At 43.7% G+C, this 22,894-nt stretch overlaps 1 protein-coding gene across 1 annotated transcript in view; it reads left to right on the top strand.

Annotated features, from left to right (window-relative positions):
• LOC306771993 (corticotropin-releasing factor receptor 1-like) overlaps positions 1-22,894 on the top strand; it is a gene marked incomplete at its 3' end in the record, with an annotated part of 201,443 nt that overhangs the window by 175,173 nt on the left and 3,376 nt on the right. The window contains exons 10-13 of the mRNA XM_079261364.1: positions 4,715-4,787; positions 16,888-16,973; positions 17,187-17,322; positions 17,494-17,535. Coding sequence (XP_079117490.1) covers positions 4,715-4,787; positions 16,888-16,973; positions 17,187-17,322; positions 17,494-17,535 — 337 coding nt within the window. The remainder of the gene's footprint in view (positions 1-4,714; positions 4,788-16,887; positions 16,974-17,186; positions 17,323-17,493; positions 17,536-22,894) is intronic.

Raw genomic sequence — 22,894 nt, 5'->3', positions numbered from 1 at the left:
GGCTACATAAGTTGTTACCAGATAGAAAAGAGTAACAAACTCTGTTGGATCATACTGAATTTAACGTGTGGTTGTAAACATGCCATTGCTTAAGTATCTGTTGTTTCTGTTATCCCCCATGCAGTCTGCTCTGGTTTGTTAAAGTGGGAACAAACAAAGCAAAGCGCTGTTCGACCTTGAAGGTGTGGAGTTTGTGGCAAAAGGCTCTAAGAATGTGGCAACAGCTACATTGGTTTGGCTGTAGACAGGGAGGGTTTCGTTCCAGCAGCCGTCTGTTCGTGGCAGACCTGATCCTCGGTGGTTACTGGCTCGTTTCAGACAAGCTCAGGGCGAACAGACTGGGTCTTCTTCCAGACCTTGGCAGAGACAGTACCGCTGGAGTAACTTGTACTGATGAATTATTAATCTGGCAAAGAAATGGCTCCGAAAGCTTTCCCCGACAGTCTGAATCTTTGATCTCTTTCTAAGATCTGCACTGACCTCTTTGGATTTTCCTTCTGTCCTTCGTGTCACTCAATCCAATTAGAGGTGTCAAAAAACCTTTTTATTTCAGCTCAGAGGAGCTGTTGTACGTCGTCAACGCCAACAGGAAGGCAGCAATCAGAGGCAAGTTAAGACTTCATAAAACTTTCAACACAGGTGAATTAATGATCCCAGTTTTCCTGATAACAGAACAAACGATTCACTTGTTACTCTTTTTCTCCAGCTGCAGTCTGACGTTGCTTTAGCTTATTTTCTAATGTGAGGACATTAGTTTTTCCTGTTGCAAGTCCCCAGAGACGGATGCATCTGCCTGAGGTTAGTGTCAGTTTAAGTGGAGGCAGATGCAGAGCCATGCCAGCATACCTGTTTTACCACAGCTTCAGGAGCGGAGCGTACATAAGCAATAACAGCTGAACAGCTTCCCTCATTTGTCCAAATTATTTTCAGCCTAAAAGCTGCTTGCCTGATAAATCTGTCAGCTGTGATTTAAAGGTGTGGACCAGAGGAAGACTCGAGCTGAATGTTTCACGTTGTTCAATGCCGAAGAAACAAAACAGATTTGAAACTTGAGCAGCTTCGTTTTTTTTATGTTAAAATTGCAGCTTTAGAAAAAGTTTAAATAAATCTGCAAACGTTTTTCTGCACATTCATCCACAGCTGCTGCACACACACCTCTAAATCAAGCTGTTTTTCTTTGAGGCCATTCTGAAGGTAATACCTGCTCTCCATCTTCCTGATAAAAACATAAATTCAGCTCCTGCTTTGTGCTGAATGTGAAGCATTCGCTCAGTGTTTCCTCTAATGGAGAAAGTGGAGAGATTTAACCAAGAGACAAGCTGGAAGTTGAAAAATATTTTCTGCTTTTGAAGAGATTATTTGTGTGAAAAAGTCTTCATTTCTGGCCTTTGTGCAGGGGACTGAATGCTGGATCTCTCTGAACTGAAATGTTTTCTTTTGAATTCTTGTCTTTATTTTCTAGGTTCTAGGTTAACTTTTAACAATTTTTTTTTTTTTAAATGACCACATTTTGGTTGGTGTATTTACAATTTTTTACCACCTGATAAGTGAAATTATTAAAGTGTGGGGTTTTTTCTGCTCCCTGGTGTCTGTTAGGAGGCAGACACGGACCAGATTGTGTCCAACGTGGTTTAACGCAGAGTTTTTACCAGAAAGTGATGCAGAATGTCTCAGAAACTGTAAATGTCACGTTGGTTAAAATCTTCTTAAATATCAACAAACATAAGTTTTATTATTGATGCTGATGATATAATTTGTACAACTATACATATGTTTGTATTTGCTGAAACACTAAAGGATTCTGTTTACTCTGAACAGTTAGCGAAGGCGTTTGTAGGGGAGGAGGTCGAGACTTTTTATGCTCATTTTTCTACTTTTGCAACTACGAGAAAAAAACTTCATTAAACAGATCATTTAAAAAAGACAAATAAAAGTTCACCAATAAGAACACTGAAGAAATCCTGAAATGCAGCGCTCATCATGTTGCATGTCGCCTGAGCAGGTCGACCTGGAACAGCATAACGGAGAAGCAGTGGCGATGTCGTTTTTACTTACAAAACATCCCACAGAAAAGCTGCACAACACTGAAACATCACCAGATAAGGTTCAGAAGTACTGAGAAGAAATCCAAAAGTTAAGCAATGAGACATAAAATAATCATGGATCGATTGAAATGAGTACCACAGATACCACTTAGCTGCAAAAACCACCACAAACAGATGTCTGCGGTACTGGGACATGCAAAATGACGGAACAGAAACATCCACATGGAGAAGATTATCAACTGCAAACGAAAATATGATGAAGAACAGCTTCAAGCTGTAAATAAAACAGGGTCGTTTACATGGCTGTGCTTCGTTTTGGTTGGAGTCTTACAAAGCCAGCGTGGGTAAACTAACCACCAGAGCCTCAATAAGGACGGCTGGACTTCCATTATAACCAGGATGGTGTCTGGGAATCTACACAGGCCGTCATTAAACTGTAAACACATCTACGTTTAATGAAAATAGTTCTATAAAAATGCCTTGTCTCATTTAGTTAGAAGGAATTTTAAGTGAGAGTGGCCACAAAAACTGACTCTACTGTCATGAAGTGGTGGTGAAGATGTGGACATAAATGCAGGATGGAGAGGAAGGAGCCAGAGAAAATGCTGACAACTGTAATTTAATAAGCTGGGGAAGAACTCCAACAAATAAACTGACAAAAGGGAACTGAAACCAAGTCCTATATTTACGCAGAAACGGAACAAGACACGGGTGGATTAAATGGACTAAATAATACCAGGTGAACTAACGAATGGCAGGCAAAACAGGAAGCAATACACGACGGAACGAAACAAGGAAAACCACAAAATAAAACAGGAAACCAGAAATAAAACCAAATCAAATTTAATTTCTTGAGCACTTTTCATGCCACAGGCAACACAGCGTGCTTTACAAGATAAAAACCAAGTCATAAAGATTAAAAATAAACATTCACACACAAAAAGTTGATAACAAGACATTCTTCCACACACAAGGACAGACAGCAACCCCTTCCCCCTCCCAACAACACCTGACTACTGTCTCTTTAGCTGAAAACAGGTTTATTAAATAAACAAGATAAAATATAAAATTAAGTGATAAATATCTGACTTGACACTGATGTGGGGAAACAATATCTTTGGGATCCATCCACACCAGGAGCCAGCCAACACAAACCCCACATCCGGACATCGACATGTCTTCGTCTTGTTTAGACATATTTCCATCCTCCTGCGGTGGACGACAGTCCAGACCAAAGACTGTAGCGATGGGCGGAGCCTCCGTGGCGTCGCCCGTAGGTTTCTGAAGAGCTGAATTGAAGCTCGGTGGGCGGTTCCTACCATCACCTTCAAGCATGTCGTCTCTCCCGGAAAATACTAAAATGGGAAAAGAGGGCGGGCTGTGAGCGTCATGGTGGATGATTGACATCTAGCGAACTCTGACCTGCCGGCAGCTAAGAGCTAATCATGCTAACCTGAAGCTAACAGACGATAACTAGCTAACGAACTAAAGCCAAGTACACTGTTAACCGGCTAAAAACCGCGGCTGTTCTTCTTTCTGAAGCGGGAGATCAGGTACCTGTCAATCAAACGGAAACGCTCCTAAATATGCCGAACTTCAAGATTAAATTACTTTTAAACGGGCGAGTTAGAAAAAAAATTCACTCCCCCCTTCCTCCTTTCTGCTGTAAACATGTTTATTCCTGCTGTAAACATGTTGATTTCTGCTGTAAACATGTTTATTCCTGCTGTAAACATGTTTATTCCTGCTGTGAAGTTGGTCTTTTTAACATGGGATTCTATGGAGATTCGCTTTGTTTTGGAGCCCCTAGTGGATGAAGGGGGAACTGCAGAAATCACTTCCTCACAGGCTTCACTTTTAAACGCCGGAGGTTGCCGCTTGGGTGTGATTGGAAAGGCGTCTGATCAGAAACACCAGAACGACAGGAGGAAAAGTTGCAGTGAAGTTTTTCAGCCGTCTGCCGGCACCAGAACATGCTGAAGCTTCAGGAAATTCAGACAAAACAGAACAATGAGCTTCCTGGTGTGGCCGACAAGCCCACTGCACGTTCACACCTCGACCAGTACGACCGACTTGCGGTCCTGGACCCAGTCTGGTTCCCAGTCTGACTGGTTCCAAGCAGCGGCTCCTAAACACGACCACCAACATGACACGCGTAGTGGTCACGTCAGAATCTAAATAGAGGATGAAGTGGGTTTTAGTGGATTATGTTAACAAGAGTCCATATGCTGAAAATCCACTTTAACGGCAGAGTTAATGCCAAATTTGGATTTTTAGGATTTTTGTATGAATAAAAAAAATGAATGAGTTAATTCCACAGATTAATGTCTTTGCTTTAATGCAGGGGCGTCCTCGAGAGCCACCACCCTGCAGGTTTTCTATGTGTCCCTGCTGCAACACACCTGATTAATCAGTTGTTGTGCAGAACTTCATAGGCTGTTGGATCCACTGGATGTAGCAGGGACACATCTGCAGGACTTTTGGACAATCCTGCTGCAACGCTGTAATTCTACTTCAAAAAGTCCAAAGTTGTTTGATAAATGTAAACTGTTTTTTTATTTTTAATGAACTGGTGACCCCCTGAAACTTTGGTTGTGACCCCCAGCTTGGGGAAAGCTGATGTAGAGATGAGTTACTGATGACTGGATGCTGTTGTTGTTGTTGTTTAGGTGCTGGTTCGGGAAGAAGGCTGGCGTGTACACCGACTACATCTACCAAGGCCCCATGATCCTCGTACTGGTGGTAAGAGCTGTTTATGTCCTTCAGCAGCAGCGACCTGCCTGACATAACCTGCTGTTACAATTACTCTTCATTACGCCTGTAAGATGTCTGGCAGGCGTGAGGAGCTGGAGAGCGAAGACATTCCTCATGTTAACACCGATAAATGTGAAGGTTGAACACTTTTTCCATCAAGCTTGAGTTGAAAACAGGAGCGTAACAACAGAAAACATGTCCGCAACGCTCGGTAGTTCCATACCCTGAAGGGTGGTTTCCGTGCTTTTGTTTCAGGACTTCATCACATATTAAACAGCAAATCTGTCTTATTACTCTATTAAAGAAGCTTTTTCATCTTAATCCAACTTGGATTAAATTTCAGCTAGAAGGAATGATAATATTCCATCTTGAACAGGGTTTAAGCTGCCAAACGGTTGCTTCAGAGTTCAGATTAGAGCCCGTTATTCCTCTTCACTCGGCGCTTCGGCGGAGCTCATGTGAAAGACTTCACAGATCGGTCAGGGACTCAACTCACCTCCTTGTACAAGCTTTAGTCATCTCTTGTCTCCAACAGCAACTCCCTCAAGACTGGCAGCAAAGAAACAACCTGGTTGTGTGAAACAGAAAATGCATCTTCTCTGCCGCGACACATTTAAGATACTTGGACTTGTTGGATTTTTCATTTGGTGACATTTTTATTCCTATTTGTCATTCAAAACAGATTTCTTTCAGCTAAAATCAACTGCTAACCCCTTTAAAGCCTGATTCATTGAAAATGAAAAGTTTAGTGTGATCATCTGCTTCCTGGTGTCTGTTAGGGGGGCAGAAGACAAGTTTCAGATTGTGTTCAACAAGATTTTAAGCAAAGATTTTTGTGTCAAGGATGAAATGTTTGGTTTCATCCGGTTAAAACAAGTTTTAATAAACAAACACGGACTGCTCCATTTCCCGTTCCACCTCATCATGATGAGAACCTCCCGTTCCACCTCATCATGATGAGAATCTCCCGTTCCACCTCATCATGATGAGAATCTCCCGTTCCACATCATCATGATGAGAATCTCCCGTTCCACCTCATCATGATGAGAATCTTCTGTTCCACCTCATCATGATGAGAATCTCCAGTTCCACCTCATCATGATGAGAATCTCCCGTTCCACCTCATCATGATGAGAATCTTCTGTTCCACCTCATCATGATGAGAACCTCCAGTTCCACCTCATCATGATGAGAATCTCCCGTTCCACCTCATCGTGATGAGAATCTCCCGTTCCACCTCATCGTGATGAGAATCTCCCGTTCCACCTCATCATGATGAGAATCTCCCGTTCCACCTCATCATGATGAGAATCTCCAGTTCCACCTCATCATGATGAGAATCTCCCGTTCCACATCATCACCATGAGAATCTCCCGTTCCACCTCATCATGATGAGAACCTCCCGTTCCACCTCATCATGATGAGAATCTCCCGTTCCACCTCATCATGATGAGAATCTCCCGTTCCACCTCATCATGATGAGAACCTCCCGTTCCACCTCATCATGATGAGAATCTCCAGTTCCACCTCATCATGATGAGAATCTCCAGTTCCACCTCATCATGATGAGAATCTCCAGTTCCACCTCATCATGATGAGAATCTCCAGTTCCACCTCATCATGATGAGAATCTCCCGTTCCACATCATCACCATGAGAATCTCCCGTTCCACCTCATCATGATGAGAACCTCCCGTTCCACCTCATCATGATGAGAATCTTCTGTTCCACCACATCACCATGAGAATCTTCTGTTCTACCTCATCACCATGAGAATCTTCTGTTCCACCACATCATGATGAGAACCTCCCGTTCCACCTCATCACCATGAGAATCTTCTGTTCCACCTCATCACCATGAGAATCTCCCGTTCCACCTCATCATGATGAGAATCTCCCGTTCCACCTCATCATGATGAGAATCTCCCGTTCCACCTCATCATGATGAGAATCTCCCGTTCCACCTCATCACCATGAGAATCTCCCGTTCCACCTCATCATGATGAGAATCTCCCGTTCCACCTCATCATGATGAGAATCTCCCGTTCCACCTCATCATGATGAGAATCTTCTGTTCCACCACATCACCATGAGAATCTTCTGTTCTACCTCATCACCATGAGAATCTTCTGTTCCACCACATCATGATGAGAATCTCCCGTTCCACCTCATCATGATGAGAATCTTCTGTTCCACCTCATCACCATGAGAATCTTCTGTTCCACCTCATCACCATGAGAATCTCCCGTTCCACCTCATCATGATGAGAATCTCCCGTTCCACCTCATCATGATGAGAATCTCCCGTTCCACCTCATCATCATGAGAATCTCCCGTTCCACCTCATCACCATGAGAATCTCCCGTTCTACCTCATCACCATGAGAATCTTCTGTTCCACCTCATCACCATGAGAATCTTCTGTTCCACCTCATCACCATGAGAATCTCCCGTTCCACCTCATCATGATGAGAATCTCCCGTTCCACCTCATCATGATGAGAACCTCCCGTTCCACCTCATCATGATGAGAACCTCCCGTTCCACCTCATCATGATGAGAATCTTCTGTTCCACCTCATCATGATGAGAATCTCCCGTTCCACCTCATCATGATGAGAATCTCCCGTTCCACCTCATCATGATGAGAATCTTCTGTTCCACCACATCACCATGAGAATCTTCTGTTCCACCACATCATGATGAGAATCTCCCGTTCCACCTCATCATGATGAGAATCTTCTGTTCCACCTCATCACCATGAGAATCTTCTGTTCCACCTCATCACCATGAGAATCTCCCGTTCCACCTCATCATGATGAGAATCTCCCGTTCCACCTCATCACCATGAGAATCTTCTGTTCCACCACATCATCATGAGAATCTCCCGTTCTACCTCATCACCATGAGAATCTTCTGTTCCACCACATCATCATGAGAATCTCCCGTTCCACCTCGTCATCATTAGAATCTCCCGTTCTACCTCATCACCATGAGAATCTTCTGTTCCACCACATCATCATGAGAATCTCCCGTTCCACCTCATCACCTGTAGTATATATGTCACCATTGGTTGATAAATCTGTCAGTCAAATTTACTGGTTAACCGATTCATCAGTTAACCAGGTGTGTTTGCTTTCAGCCAATCGTACGGCTCTATACACTTTCTCCACACTTTAAACCAGTTGCAGAGCGACTGCGATGAGAGACGCCAAGATCTAAAAACTGCAAATGGTAATTACTGATCCTGTAACTGGAAAAACCGCGGCAGTTTCCGTTTCTCCAGCGGCAAAAATGCTAGGGTTTTTTTTGCGGGGGGGGTTTCCATGGCTGCTGTAAAACGGCCAATGCAAAACAATGTTAAACTCCACCTCTAACTGGTTTGCAGCGATACCTTTGTTTACAAAACAGTAGTTTTACAGGATTTGTCCACATTGTCCGTAGTGAAAATGAACCATTTGGAGGAAAAAACACACGTTGGATCTTTTGCATCGGCTCTTAGCCTGTATGCTTAGGTGATGTTATAATAAGGTCTGGCGTATTTGTGTTTTTTTATTTTCTTTTTTAGTTTTTGCATTTTTGCCGATTTCCATCCGAATGATCAGCAATTAATGAAGAAATGTATCTGTCAGTGAATCGGTGTTTGCCGTTTTGTTAGAGTGGCAGAAATCTGACATCAACCAGACATTGTGGTCCAGACAAACTGGTTTTTACTGGATACTTTCCAGTGGATGGCTGTGTGTTAAAGTTCCAGTAAACATTCAGACCTTTCTTTCTAGTGCTTAGCTTGAACCCCACCACGTCTACATGGAGATGCTGCAACATGATCGACTGATCAGATTTTGTGAAGCGATTGAACGACTACCAAATGAAGAGGTCATGTTTGTATATGGGTGTAATAATTCTCTGTGAGGGATGTGTGAACAGCAGTATCAAAAAGATGTCATGTTCTGTTTAGTCACATCTTTTCAGCCTCGGTTTGATGAAACCTGGCCGTTCAGGCGTCACGTGTGTCATGTTAGTCCTTATATGACGTTGTCCAATCAGAGCAGGGGTCAAACAAAGTGCGATTCGATGACCCCATTAAGTTTTTACCAGAGCAACCTCAAACCCCCCCAAAAAGGGGGAACCCCAGCAATCCCTGAAGCCAGCCGCCGGGGACTTGTGGGTTTCAGATGGGCTCAACGTGAAGACGCCATGAGATGTCTCATCAAGCAGACTCACCACCTGCAGGGAGGAAATATGGAGGTCGGGCAGCAGGCGAACTTCGGGGGGAGGGGGCTGAGATTACCAGCTGCACCAACTCGCTCTTGGGACACAAAGACCCAGAATACACTGGAGGATTGATGTTTCCCTTCTGGCCTGGAAAATGCCTCGAGGTCCCCAAGGAGGAGCTGGGGACGGGGATGTCTGGGTCGCTCCACACGGCCCGATGTCTGCTGTTACCGGATGAAGCGACTGAAGTTTTCACTGAGATGAGGTTAGAAATGAAGCGATGTTTGTGGGTGGTCGGCACATTTTCAGATCAGATTACAGTCGTACTTTCACTTAAAGATCTGATTACTTTCTCTGCTATTATTAGCCCATTTCCTTCCCCCTCACAATGACAAACACCCCCGCCAGAACTCCTCACGGCGACAGTTTCATTGCTCAGTTTCAGTCAATTTCGTCCAATCCGACAGCGGAGTGACCTTCACGCTCCCGACCACAGCGACGCATTCCCTCATCTTTTCTCCTCATCTGAAAAAAAAGAAGAAAACATCATATCTGTGAGAGGAAGTCCTTTCCCCGTAGCAGTCTTCTGCCTGGTTCCATCTCTCTCTGCTGCTTTCCTGGAACCTCTCCAGCCTTGCTGACAATAGCCGCTGTTCTCCCAGGCCTTTGTGTCTCTGCCGAGCACTTGATCCTGCAGGATTGTTGTGGGGTCACCAGCATGTTCGCCGTTTCTCCTGTGACAGTGAACTCCAAATGCCCCGCCATCAGTACCTTTAAAAACAGCAGATGAAGCAACGTCCCGCGGCAGCAAATTAATCCCAGATGTCATTAAAACTGTTAACGTAAGCGGTAATGTATGAAAGCGGTGAGGATGAGCTGAGTGTGTGCTTCTGGAAAGGCTGGCATACATCTGTTCAGGCCAAGGTCAAGTCATCTGGCACTGGAAAGTATTCCTATGTCTATTTTTTCCCACATGTTACATCACTCCCACCCCCTGCATGAGATATTGATTTAGTCATTCATCACCTTGTGGGAAGATAATCTCAAGTAGAACCTCAGATATACAACGTAGCTGCACTTTCTATCTTTACAGCTGAGATTGTTTTATATTTTACCCGCCGTCAGGAGATCCCCGTGTTTAGCCACAGTCTTGAATATCTCAGCACCTTATTGTCACCGAGCCTGGCTGTCGTGCTGAAACTGTTAATGCCGGCTGACATGCACCTCAACACCTTCAACGCACACACGGGGGTTATTTTGAGGCAACACCATCCTGCTGCCAGGAAGCGTGCTGGAAGAAAGAGTCTTGTTTTCCTGCAGCACAGAAAGATGCTGCAGCCGAAGGAACTCTGCAGAATGGAAACGTTCAGCTTTTTCTTCTTCATGAAAATTACTCAACGTCGTTTAATTGGAATGTAATTTATTTTTATGGGTAGATTTAACAGAAACGTGGACAGAGATGAACATGACTGCTCCGGAATCAGCTAAAAGCTCATTAAAACGGTGGAAAGAGTACGTTTATACACTTACTGGACATTGTTCAACATAAATATGTAACCAGCCAATCACATGGCAGCAACGCAGAGCAAGACGACTTGCTGGAGTTCAAACTGAGCATCAGAATGAGGAGAAAAGGAGAATATAGGAGCCAAATTGTTTAACTGTGTTCTCATTGGGTAGTATGTGGAAGACCTCAGAAGTTGGGAGGCCACTCTTCTGGGCTGCACGGTGGCGCAGTGGTTAGCACTGTGGCCTCACAGCAAGAAGGTTGCTGGTTCGATCCTTGGCTGGTTTGGTCAGTGGCCTTTCTGTGTGGAGTTTGCATGTTCTCCCCGTGTATGCGTGGGTTCTCTCCAGGTACTCCGGCTTCCTCCCACCATCCAAAGACATGCATGATAGGTTAATTGGTCACTCTACATTGCCCCTAGGAGTGTGTGTGAGCATGAGTGTGGTTGTTAGTCTCTCTGTGTGTGGCCCTGCGATGGACTGGCGAGCTGTCCAGGGTGTACCCTGCCTGTCGCCCAAAGCCAGCTTCCCCGCGACCCTGAATTGGAATAAGCGGTTCGGAAAATGAATGAATGAATGAATGTTCTCATTGGTGCTGTTAGGGGGCGCTGTATTGTTACCTGGGCAGGTGACGCATACAGGGGGAACGCGTCACTGGTTGGGTAGATGTTTGGCACAGGGCGCGATTAAACGTGTATACGCCACAAGTGTTATGCTGACGTTAAGTGCGTGGCATTCACATGCAGACTCAGCTCGGAGTTCCAGACAACACTTTATTTTATTCCTTTCTGTAGTCGGGTTCTTTCCAAGGAGGATGCGGGAGACAGGTTAGCCGGCATGCAGACAAGTGGGGAGGCAAACCAGGCTGGCTGGGAAGCAGGCAGGCAGCAGGGCAGCACTCGGGCGTGCAGGCAGGATCTCTGACAGGGATAAACACACAAGTTATCAATCTGTGATTAACACCGGAAAGAATCTTGGAGAGTTGTACCGCAGGGCATTCAACAATCTGGCGATGAACAGCAGGATGAGCAGGTGTTAAGTAGTGCTGTTGCTGATTGCCCAGATGAAGATCAGGTGCTGATCCAGGGAATAGGACCACAACAACAAGATTCTTGCAAAGGAATAAAGATTGATGAATCTGAAATCAAGCGATCTGAGTGGGAATCAATCACGGAAAAGCGGCGCATCAAACCAACTCTCGGGATATCTCAGTAGCTTAGTTTAGTCTGAGCTCCTTCAGAGATTTTAGTGACTCTGAACGTGGCATGTCTGAGTGTTTACTGGGATTTTCACACACAACCATCTCCAGGGTTTCTAGAGAAGGTCTGAAGAAGAGAAAACATCCAGTTGTTGATGTCAGAGCAGACTGGGAAGACTGGTTGGAGATGATGGAAAAGAAAAAGGAAGGTTTCCAACCATAGACTGTTTATAAAAAGATGGGCGGAGCCTCCGTGACGTCACCCGTAGGTTACTGAAGAGCTGAATTGAAGCTCGGTGGGCGGTTCCTACCATCGCCATTTTGGCAGGGGCATGCGTGTCGTCTCGCCAAGAAAATACAAATATGGCCAAAGAGGTGGAGCTGAGAGGAGGGCTGCAAGCGTCATGGTGGATGATTGACATCGAGCGAACTTGGAGCTTTCTGTTGCTAAAAGCTAACCGAGCTAACTCGGCGATAACAGGAGCTAACCAGCTAACGGAGGTTAGCGGGCTAAATCCAAGTTAACCAGCTAAAAACCGCAGTTGTTCTACGTTCTTCTTACGTGGAGCCAGAGATTGGGTACCTGTCAATCAAAAGGACACACCCCTACATTTGCTGAACTTCGAGATTAAATTACTTTAAAAGACGAGTTAGAAAAAAATTCACTCCCCCCACAGTTGTCATGAAGGTAAACCTGACCTATTAAAACGAAAATGGATTTTTGAACCAGGCTGTAAACATGTTTATTTCTGCTGTAAACATGTTTATTTCTGCTGTAAACATGTTTATTTCTGCTGTAAACATGTTTATTTCTGCTGTGAACATGTTTATTTCTGCTGTGAAGTTGGTCTTTTTAACATGGGAGTCTATGGGGATTTGCTCTGTTTTGCAGCCCCTAGTGGATGAAGGGGGAACTGCAGTTTTATGCACTTCCACATAGGCTTCACTTTTAACCGCCGGAGGTTGCCGCTTGGTTCCAACCAACATCTGCAGAACATCACCATCTGAACACACAACCCGTCCAGCCTGGAAGCAGATGGTCTCCAGCAGCAGAAGACCACACCGGGTTCCCTCCTGTCAGTAAGAACAGGAAACTGAGGCTACAATTCACCCAGACTGGACAATAGAAGATGGAGAAACGTTCCTGGTCTGATGAGTCTCGATGAGTTCACTGTCCTCCAACGGCCTCCACAGTCACCAGATCTCTAACACGAGTCGTCGGCTTGATAGAAGAATTTACAGTCAGCAGTCCGGCGAAGCGTCTCCGTCTGGCTGTGCCTAGCTGAGTGTTTCAGATCAGAATAGTTGGGAGGAAATTTAAGGACTTTATCGTATATTATATGAGTACGAAGCTGAATCAGTGTGTCAGAAAGACTGGAGGCGAAACAAAAGTTCCTGCAGCGTTTGTTGCGTAATAAAGCGTTGTGGAGAGACTGGGATCTCACGGGAACTTCGTACATAATCCTCAACTTTTTTATCTCTATAAACTAATGAAAGTTGCTTTTATGAGTGTGTCGTTTTGTTTCCATGTACCAGGACACGAACAAAAACATGTTTTATGTGTGTGTTGATACACACTCAGGACGTGTGCAGTTCAGATGTAGAATAAACTTTCTAGGACAAGCGGCTGTTATATAAAGTTAGATTAGGTTGTGTACGGCACATCGGGGTCATTAAAACTGAATTAACTTTGCATTAAAAATGCATTTTATACCAACATTACAGATTTCATGGTGGAGGTTGTTTCTGCTGCGCAGAGAGAAGAAGAGCAGATGACTCGGTAACCTATCAGGAGCAGCGTCTTACCGATGGGTCGGACATCATAAAGTCATCTGCAGCCTTGTTAAAACTCACAGGAGTTATAAAACAAAGTAGGCCTCAGTGTGAGTACACACTACATATTTATATTTGCCAAATTACCAAAATATTCTTGAAATTTATTCAAAATTCAGCATAGAACAAAGTTTTTCTGCTGGAGTTTTTGGGAACAAATAAATAAAATAAAGTAAATAAAAATGTAAGAAAATGTTGTTTAGGAATTCCCAATGGAAACAGTTTGTATCAGTGATGAAAAGAGAGGAATAAACTTTTATTAAGTAGATTTAGAAAAAGCTGAACGCTGTTGAGCAGCCAAGAATAAAACAACAGCACCATTAAAGTTATTTATTAAAAAAGAAAATAAAGGAAAACATGTGGAAACGTTTGACAACTTTTACATTTCTAAACAACAAACATCTTCAGCTTCCCTGAAACCAAGTATTAGTACGATAAACTGTTTTTTTTTTTTAAGTAATTCAAAGTTTTTCTGCTCTGATGAACACATCCAGCCGACTTTAGGTCTCAAAAACCTAAAAGTGCAACAGAAACAATAACTTTCAGCCTCTGCCTTCAGTTCGACCGGTTTGATTCCCGATCATGGAAGCATGGGCGGCTCCCCTGGTGACATGGACCGGTGCAGGGAAACAGTTCATTTCTCTTTTCTCCAGTAAAGTAAAGGCATCATGCACATAACAACCAGCATGCACGCTCACACGATGGCTTCTTCTTCTGTGTGGATGTTTTTCACTGCTAATTTCCTCCAAGTTCTGGTCTGTGGACTCTACTGACATGAAGAATTACAGACTGGACTGGCTCTCTGAACCTTCCATAGTCTCACTAATCACCATCATACTCTTAGAAATAAACATTTGAATGCAACATTTCAGCATCTGGGTCAGAATTTTAAGAGAAATCCATATATATGTTATCATTTTAATGTGTAATGGGTGTTTTATTCTCATCAGCCATGAACGCATGAAGCCATTTGCAGAAATAATGTTGAATTGTTGAAGTTATTTTCTTTAGTCGAACATATTATTTCAGATATTTAGTTAGATTTTATTTGTACAAATACATATTTTTAAGAAGATGCTGTAGATTCTGTAGTTTTGGAGAAAAAATACGAAGTGATTTTCAATGTTTTGTTATAAAGTCATGATTTAAAAAACACTGACTTGATAAATAAAACTAGTTCAAAATCAAATTACTAATCAATCTAATTTAGGTTTATCTGAATAGATTGAAGTACAACAAATAAATATAACATTTACACAAATTCATTTCTGCATCCTGTAGTTCAGGAAAAGAAAAACAGAAGAGCCAAGCTGGTAGGAAAACTGCAGCAGCGTTTCCAGCCAACATGGTGGGAAGACCACCGAGTCGGATTCCGTCCCGCGTTTCCCGCCGTGTTCCCACAGAGCGCCACATACAGAAACACTGTCTGCATGAACACACACATGCATATTAAAGCAAAGCAGTACAATGTGCACGCGGCTTTTTTACAGATGCATAGTTATGAAAGCTCTCGTGGGGATCCTCGGCGAAAACCTTCTTATTGTCCCAACAAATGGATTTCGATCCGTTCTGGCTGAAAGCTGACGACACCGGCAGCAGATTTCTGCATCAGACCCTGTTCTGACGCTCCTGCTCCTCCATGCATGCAGCAAGAACATCCATGTAGGGTAGCACAGGCGCTATCTTAGCTAGGTCCATGTAGAGAGAGGAGTAACCAAGGAGATGGGGGCGGTCGTTATGACAACAGAAGCAAAAAATCTCAGGTTTTCCTGTTTCCATGTAAATGTTCCTGTCAGTGAAACTCTTTACTGTGAAGGAGGTCTTCAAAGCGTTTTTATAACATGCGGCGGTTAAAAGTGAAGCCTGTGCAGAAGTGCATAAAACTGCAGTTCCCCCTTCATCCACTAGGGGCTGCAAAACAGAGCGAATCCCAATAGACTCCCATGTTAAAAAGACCAACTTCACAGCAGGAATAAACATGTTTACAGCAGTAATAAACATGTTTACAGCAGGAATAAACATGTTTACAGCAGGAATAAACATGTTTACAGCAGTAATAAACATGTTTACAGCAGTAATAAACATGTTTACAGCAGTAATAAACATGTTCACAGCAGGAATAAACATGTTTACAGCAGGAATGAATATGTTTACGGCAGAAATAAACATGTTTACAGCAGAAATAAACATGTTCACAGCAGGAATAAACATGTTTACAGCAGGAATGAATATGTTTACGGCAGAAATAAACATGTTTACAGCAGAAATAAACATGTTCACAGCAGTAATAAACATGTTTACGGAAGAAATAAACGTGTTTACAGCAGAAATAAACATGTTCACAGCAGAAATAAACATGTTCACAGCAGAAATAAACATGTTTACAGCAGAAATAAACATGTTTACAACAGGAATAAACATGTTTACAGCAGGAATAAATATGTTTACGGCAGAAATAAACATGTTTACAGCAGAAATAAACATGTTCACAGCAGAAATAAACATGTTTACAGCAGAATTAAACATGTTTACAGCAGAAATAAACATGTTTACAGCAGAAATAAACATGTTTACAGCAGAAATAAACATGTTTACAACAGGAATAAACATGTTTACGGCAGAAATAAACATGTTTACAGCAGGAATAAATATGTTTACGGCAGAAATAAACATGTTTACAACAGGAATAAACATGTTTACAGCAGGAATAAATATGTTTACGGCAGAAATAAACATGTTCACAGCAGAAATAAACATGTTTACAGCAGAAATAAACATGTTTACAGCACGAATAAACATGTTTACAGCACAAATAAACATGTTTACAGCAAGAATAAACATTTTTACAGCACGAATAAACATTTTTACAGCACGAATAAACATGTTTACAGCAGGAATAAACATGTTTATGGCAGGAATAAACGCCTGGTACAAAAACCTTTTAAGGTTTAATAGGTCATATTTACCTTCATACTGTGGGGGGAGTGAATTTCTTTTTTCTGTTTCCCTTTGATTGACAGGTACCCGATATCCTGCTGCAAGAAGGCAGAGTGTAGCAGAACTGCTGTTTTTAGCCAGCTAACAGCATAACTTAGCTTTAGCCCGTTTAGCCCTGGGTTAGCTCTTAGCTACAGGCAGTTTGGGGTTTGATATAGACGTCAGTCATCCACCCCCACACTCACACCCCCCTCTCAGCTCCACCTCGATGTCTATGTTTGTTCTGCCTCGATGGCGGTGGTTGGAACAGCTCAGCTCAGCGGCTTTTCTTTTTGAACATAATCTCCTTCATCTGTAAGTTGAACTGGAAGAAATCAAAATCTTTCTCTCTCGTTTTTCCCGCAGATCAATTTCATTTTCCTCTTCAACATTGTGAGGATCCTGATGACCAAACTGCGAGCCTCCACAACGTCAGAGACCATCCAGTACAGGTGAATTTCCTGCAACCTGCCTGGCTTCTGCTGCACCTACAATAAACACACTCATGAGATGCTCACGTATGAGAACAGCCTGAATTATTCATGTTCCACTCTGGATCGGTGAAGCCTGGCGGAAGGATCCTGAAGGGCCTTTTAACACACAGTGATACACTGAGGTGATCCTGTCTGTCATGGCGGTCTGATCTATGCTCTCTCTGTCTGCAGGAAAGCTGTGAAGGCCACTCTGGTCCTCCTTCCTCTGCTGGGCATCACTTATATGCTGTTTTTTGTCAACCCAGGGGAAGATGAGATCTCCCAAATCGTCTTCATATATTTCAATTCATTTTTGGAGTCCTTTCAGGTATGACCTCCCTGTGCAGACGGAGTGTAACTTCTCATGTAAATGACAGATGTCTGTGGAGATGAATGAATGTGTGCAATAAGCTGTTGTTTAAGTGATCAAACAGGACGATCTTTTGGACGCCGTCTGTCTGACGATGCTTTGTCCTCACACACCTCTCCTCTTGCGCAGGGTTTCTTCGTGTCAGTGTTTTACTGCTTCCTAAACAGTGAGGTAAGCCAGTGTTTCTCCTCCCTGATTCAGATGGTTATTCATATTTCTCCTCTCCGAGCGCCTCCGCCCTCCCATTTGGTGGCTGTTGCCGTGTTACTGCAGCTTCAGGCGCATATATTTAGGGCACAATTAAAACTTGTCATGTGCGGCCATAAGCGACATGACTTGCTACGCTGTGTGACACTGTCAGCCCTAATTTGGTTCCTCTGAGAAATGAGGGGTGAAACCCTCCCAGAATAGCACTGAAATCTGCAATGCTACGTTATGTTTAATGTTTGATGTTATTAGCGTTATGAGATGCAGTTTCGCTGCAGTTTGGATGAAGCAGATCAGGCTTTAGGCGAGTTGTTGCAGCAGAGGGTTTTGAAGTCCACTGAGTCAAGCTCGTTCGCAGCGTTTTAGTCTCCAGTATGCAGTGTTTAAGATTTTTTATCCAGTTTGACTTGCAGTAATCCAGACAGCTGTCTGATTGGTCCATAGAAACGTGTGTCATCAAATCATCACATTTAGCCCCGCCCATTTTAAAGACCAGAGAGAAACAACTTCACGTGAAGACATCTCGAATGAAGGAACCAGCATTGTTTGAACGTCTGTGTGACATTTTAAACGAATGTTGGACCTCCTCCCAGGAAGATAACTCCCCATGCAGCACATAGAGCTCTTTAATGGATTTAAATCTCCTTTAATCATCTCCAAAGTTTCAATCAATATCCCCTCATTGTTAAACAGACCACAATCCTGCCACAAATGGAGACGCAGGTAAATCCCATCCAGAAAGATCCACCTTGTTTCAGCTGCAGAGACGTGCGTTGCATCAGAGTAATCATTGCAGGTTATTCCTCCAGCAGGATGTGGATGTAATATCAGCTGCCCTTCAGGTTCAGGCCCTGGCTGGGATCGCTGGCTGGATGATGAGTGAATATCTCATCATGAAGCGCGATGCAGCTGGAACAAAGAGCTTAAACAGCATGTGTAGATTACAGAGGATATTGATTTAGTGTTTTGTTACAGACTGAAGGTAACAGGAAGAGCACGGGGAGGAATGAATCAGATGAACAAAGGATACCTGCGGTCACATTCAGCAGAGAAACAAAACATTCAGCAGAAAAACACGTGGAGGATTTAATGATTGCACTTCAGGCTAGCAGGCATATTAAACTCTGGTTAGTGCTGATGGACTGAGATGTAAAATATTAAGGTGGGTTAAAATGATTTGCAGGTTTTTCTCATGAGGATCTAAAAGACGTTGTGACTTCTGACAGGTGCAGACATGAGAGACCGTGTTGGGAGCTGTTAAATGCACATTTAGGTGTTTTTTTTGGATGTTTTTTTCTCTTTTGAATTATTAAAAAAAAATATTGCTTTGAGTTACGTATCGCATCTTTTTTAAAAGATAGGCTACGTAAAAGGGTAGGTGGTGTTGGGGAACTAGCAGGATCTGAAAGCGGCGCCCTGCCTTGGCCCCTCCTCCTGTCTTGGCTCCTCCCATGTCTTGGCCCCTCCCTTAGTCTTGGCTCCTCCCTTGTCTTGGTCCCTCCCATTATCATGGCTCCTCCCCCTGCCTTGGTCCCTCCCTCTGTCTTGACTCCTCCCCTGTCCTGGTCACTCCCCCAGTCTTGGCCCCTCCCTCTGTCTTGGCTCCTCCTCCTGTCTTGGCTCCTCCCTCTCTGGTTCTGCTCTTTGCGTGATCCGAGGTTTTTTTATTCGCAGCTTTTTCCACCAACGATTTTCTCTTTCTCGGCTGTTTAGCAGGAGGAGGCAAATAAAACGAGTCGGGTCGGGAAATCCTTCCTGCATTTTCTCAGCCATGTTTGCCTTCCGAGTTTCTTCTTCACTACTTTGTATTTTCATCCAAACACGCTGTTTATATGCAGGGTGTGGCTATCAGGTATGCGCTGCTGGAGGGGGAGGAGGGGAGCCGGGAGAAGAAGCTTACGAAATATAAGAAATGAACAACTCCATTTGGGTCGAAACGTTTGGACTGGTCAGAGTTTTTGCACATTTACAGTAAACTGAGGGGTCTAACTATATTTCTTATTGTTCATGATCACAGAATGTATAGACAACTATCAGGACGAGGAACCGCTTCACCCACAGGAAACATGTCTCTCAGCAACATTACCGACTAGAGCATTAATTTATGTCATCTAATAACATTATATATTCTAGTTTAGATATGATTTAGAGATGTCTGATATTATTGGCTGATATCAAAATTAAAAGGCAAAATCAGAAATAAACCATTTTTACTTATTTAATGACATAACGTTTACCTAACATGGCCATGTTATGTATCAAACTCTTCAGCAACTCAAAATGACAAAATATTAGAGATGTCATGTAAAGTTTTCCACATATGTTTGTTTGTTTGGTACAAATTGCTCCTTAAATATCATGTGTCGGAGTTGGACACAATCGGTTTATCCCAATATCGGAAGAAAAATGTCAAATCAAACATCTCTGAGTATAAACTATCAGATAATTTGTTCAATTACAACTTTAGTTTTCTTATTTATCATGGATTTCCACAGTTTCTTCATGTTTATTCATAGAAAAATAAAAATGAATTATTATTTCTTAATTCATATGATTAGATGAACAAACTGCAGGTGAAGAATTAATGACTTGATGTAAAGCAAATGGATGCCAAGCAGCCTCGAATGAACAAAACAAACATTTAGCCACGGAGTTGTTCTGCTGAGCTGGTTGAAGAGAATAATTAATAACAACTCTCAAGATTTACAGATTAGGTCGATAGTAGGAAGTCAGTGGACTAAAAATGTCATATTTACCTGCTAATGGTCAATTTTAATTAATTTATAATTTGATTGAATTATTTCATTCATAATTTGGGACGTCCGTTTCAAACGGTGTCATACGTTGCCGCCCTCGTACTTCCATGTGTCTTTTACATTGCTGCCAGTTTATCCACTAGGGGGCAGTGCTAGTTTCAGAGTTCACTTCCGCATTCTGACACCGGTTGGTAGCAGTAATGCACCGCCATAAAGTCATTTACAACCGTCCAAAATGACCAGAAGAAGAAGAAGAAGAAGAAAACCATAGACATCATATAAACATAGACGCTGCGTTGTGTCATGCTGCCTATACGAGCTGACGTCTCATCGCGCCGCCATCTTGGATGGGTCTCCATGTGCCTCCAATGCATTTATTTGTAAGGTGTAGGTCCAACCACAACAATATTTTCACCAATTTTTACCTGATTTTTCTCACAGTTTGGTTTGTTACAAAGGGCAGAGATATTGTTGTGATACAGGTCACTGTAAAACATTAAAAAACAATGTGCAAAAATATTTTTATAATGCTATTGAACTAGGACATAAGGTAGCTGCAATATAAATAAATGTATTAATGAATTTGATACTAACATGTTTGATTGTTTATTGATGCATTTGGATTTATCTATTTTTATCTGGTCATATAAATTATTTTTCAACCTTGTGAAATGTAATTTCACACGATCTGCTTTCAATATTTTGCCAGTTATTGCAACCGTATGCTGAACAAAATACAGGAATAGTTGCTGCTTTCTCTTGACTACGGTTGACTCTTTCTTTTATTTACATTTATTAATCTATCAGTATTGAGATACAGTTGCACAGTCTGAAATTAAAGTATTGTATCAAAACTGTGCAATTCAAAAGTTACCCATAAAGACACTCAAAGAGCGTAAACCTCCACCAAGACCTTTAAAAAGTTCCTGGATCCAAACAGTGATCCGGATCACCACCAAAATTAAATCAGTTCTTCCTTTTCACATTGCACATCCAACAAGTCCTGAACATTTCATGAAAATCAGTTCATAACTTTTTAAGTTATCTTGAACACAAACAGATAAGGCCGGTAAAAACATAACCTCCTTGGTGGAGGTAATTATGCCATCCATCTATCTTCTGCCGCTTATCCGGGGTCGGGTCGCGGGGGCAGCAGCCTAAGCAGGGAAGCCCAGACTTCCCTCTCCCCAGCCACATTTGCCAACTCTGCGGGGGGGATCCCGAGGCGTTCCCAGGCCAGCCGAGAGATATAATCCCTCCAGCGTATCCTGGGTCTTCCCCGGGGTCTCCTCCCAGAGGGACGTGCCTGGAACACCTCACCAGAGAGGTCCAGGAGGCATCCTGACCAGATGCCCGAGCCACCTCAACTGGTTCCTCTCCATGCGGAGGAGCAGCGGCTCTACTCTGATCTCCTCCCGGATGACCGAGCTCCTCACCCTATCTCTAAGGGTGAGCCCGGCCACCCTGCGAAGGAAACCCATTTCAGCTGCCTGTATACGAGATCTCGTTCTTTCGGTCACGACCCACAGCTCATGACCATAGGTGAGGGTAGGAATGTAGATCGACTGGTAAATCAAGAGCTTCGCCTTCTGGCTCAGCTCCTTCTTCACCACGACAGACCGGCGCAGAGTCCGCATTACTGCAGACGCCGCACCGATCTGTCTGTCGATCTCGCGCTCCATCCTTCCCTCACTCGTGAACAAGACCCCGAGATATTTAAACTCCTCCACTTGAGGCAGGACCTCACTCCCAACCCAGAGAGGGCAATCCACCCTATTCCGGCTGAGGACCATGGTCTCAGATTTGGAGGTGCTGATTCTCATCCCAGCCGCTTCACACTCGGCTGCGAATCGCTCAAGCGAGAGCTGGAGATCACGACCAGATGAAGCCAACAGGACCACGTCATCTGCAAAAAGCAGGGACCCAATCCTGAGGCCACCAAGTCGGATCCCCTCAACACCTCGGCTGCGCCTAGAAATTCTGTCCACATAAGAATATAAGAATCGTGATAAAGGGCAGCCTTGGCGGAGTCCAACCCTCACCGGAAACAAATCCGACTTACTACCGGCAATGCGGACCAAGCTCTGACACCTGTCGTACAGGGACCGGACAGCCCGTACAAGGGGGTCTGGTACCCCATACTCCCGGAGTACCCCCCACAGGAGCCCCTGGGGGACACGGTCGAATGCCTTCTCCAGGTCCACAAAACACATGTAGACTGGTTGGGCAAACTCCCATGCCCCCTCCAGGACCCCAAAGAGGGTATAGAGCTGGTCCACTGTTCCGCGACCAGGACGAAAACCACACTGCTCCTCCTCAATCCGGGATTCAACTATCCGGCGGACCCTCCTCTCCAGGACCCCTGAATAGACCATCCCAGGGAGGCTGAGGAGTGTGATTCCCCTGTAATTGGAACACACCCTCCGGTCCCCCTTCTTAAAAAGGGGGACCACCACCCAAGTCTGCCAATCCAGCGGTACTGTCCCCGATGTCCACGCGATGCTGCAGAGGCGTGTCAGCCAGGACAGCCCCACAGCATCCAGAGCCTTAAGGAACTCCGGGCAGAT

This window comes from Telmatherina bonti (genome assembly GCF_933228915.1).
Source record: "Telmatherina bonti genome assembly, chromosome: 21".
NCBI lineage: Eukaryota > Metazoa > Chordata > Actinopteri > Atheriniformes > Telmatherinidae > Telmatherina > Telmatherina bonti.
Note: the sequence above shows the minus strand (reverse complement) of the source record. Positions and strands in the feature narration are given on the sequence as shown.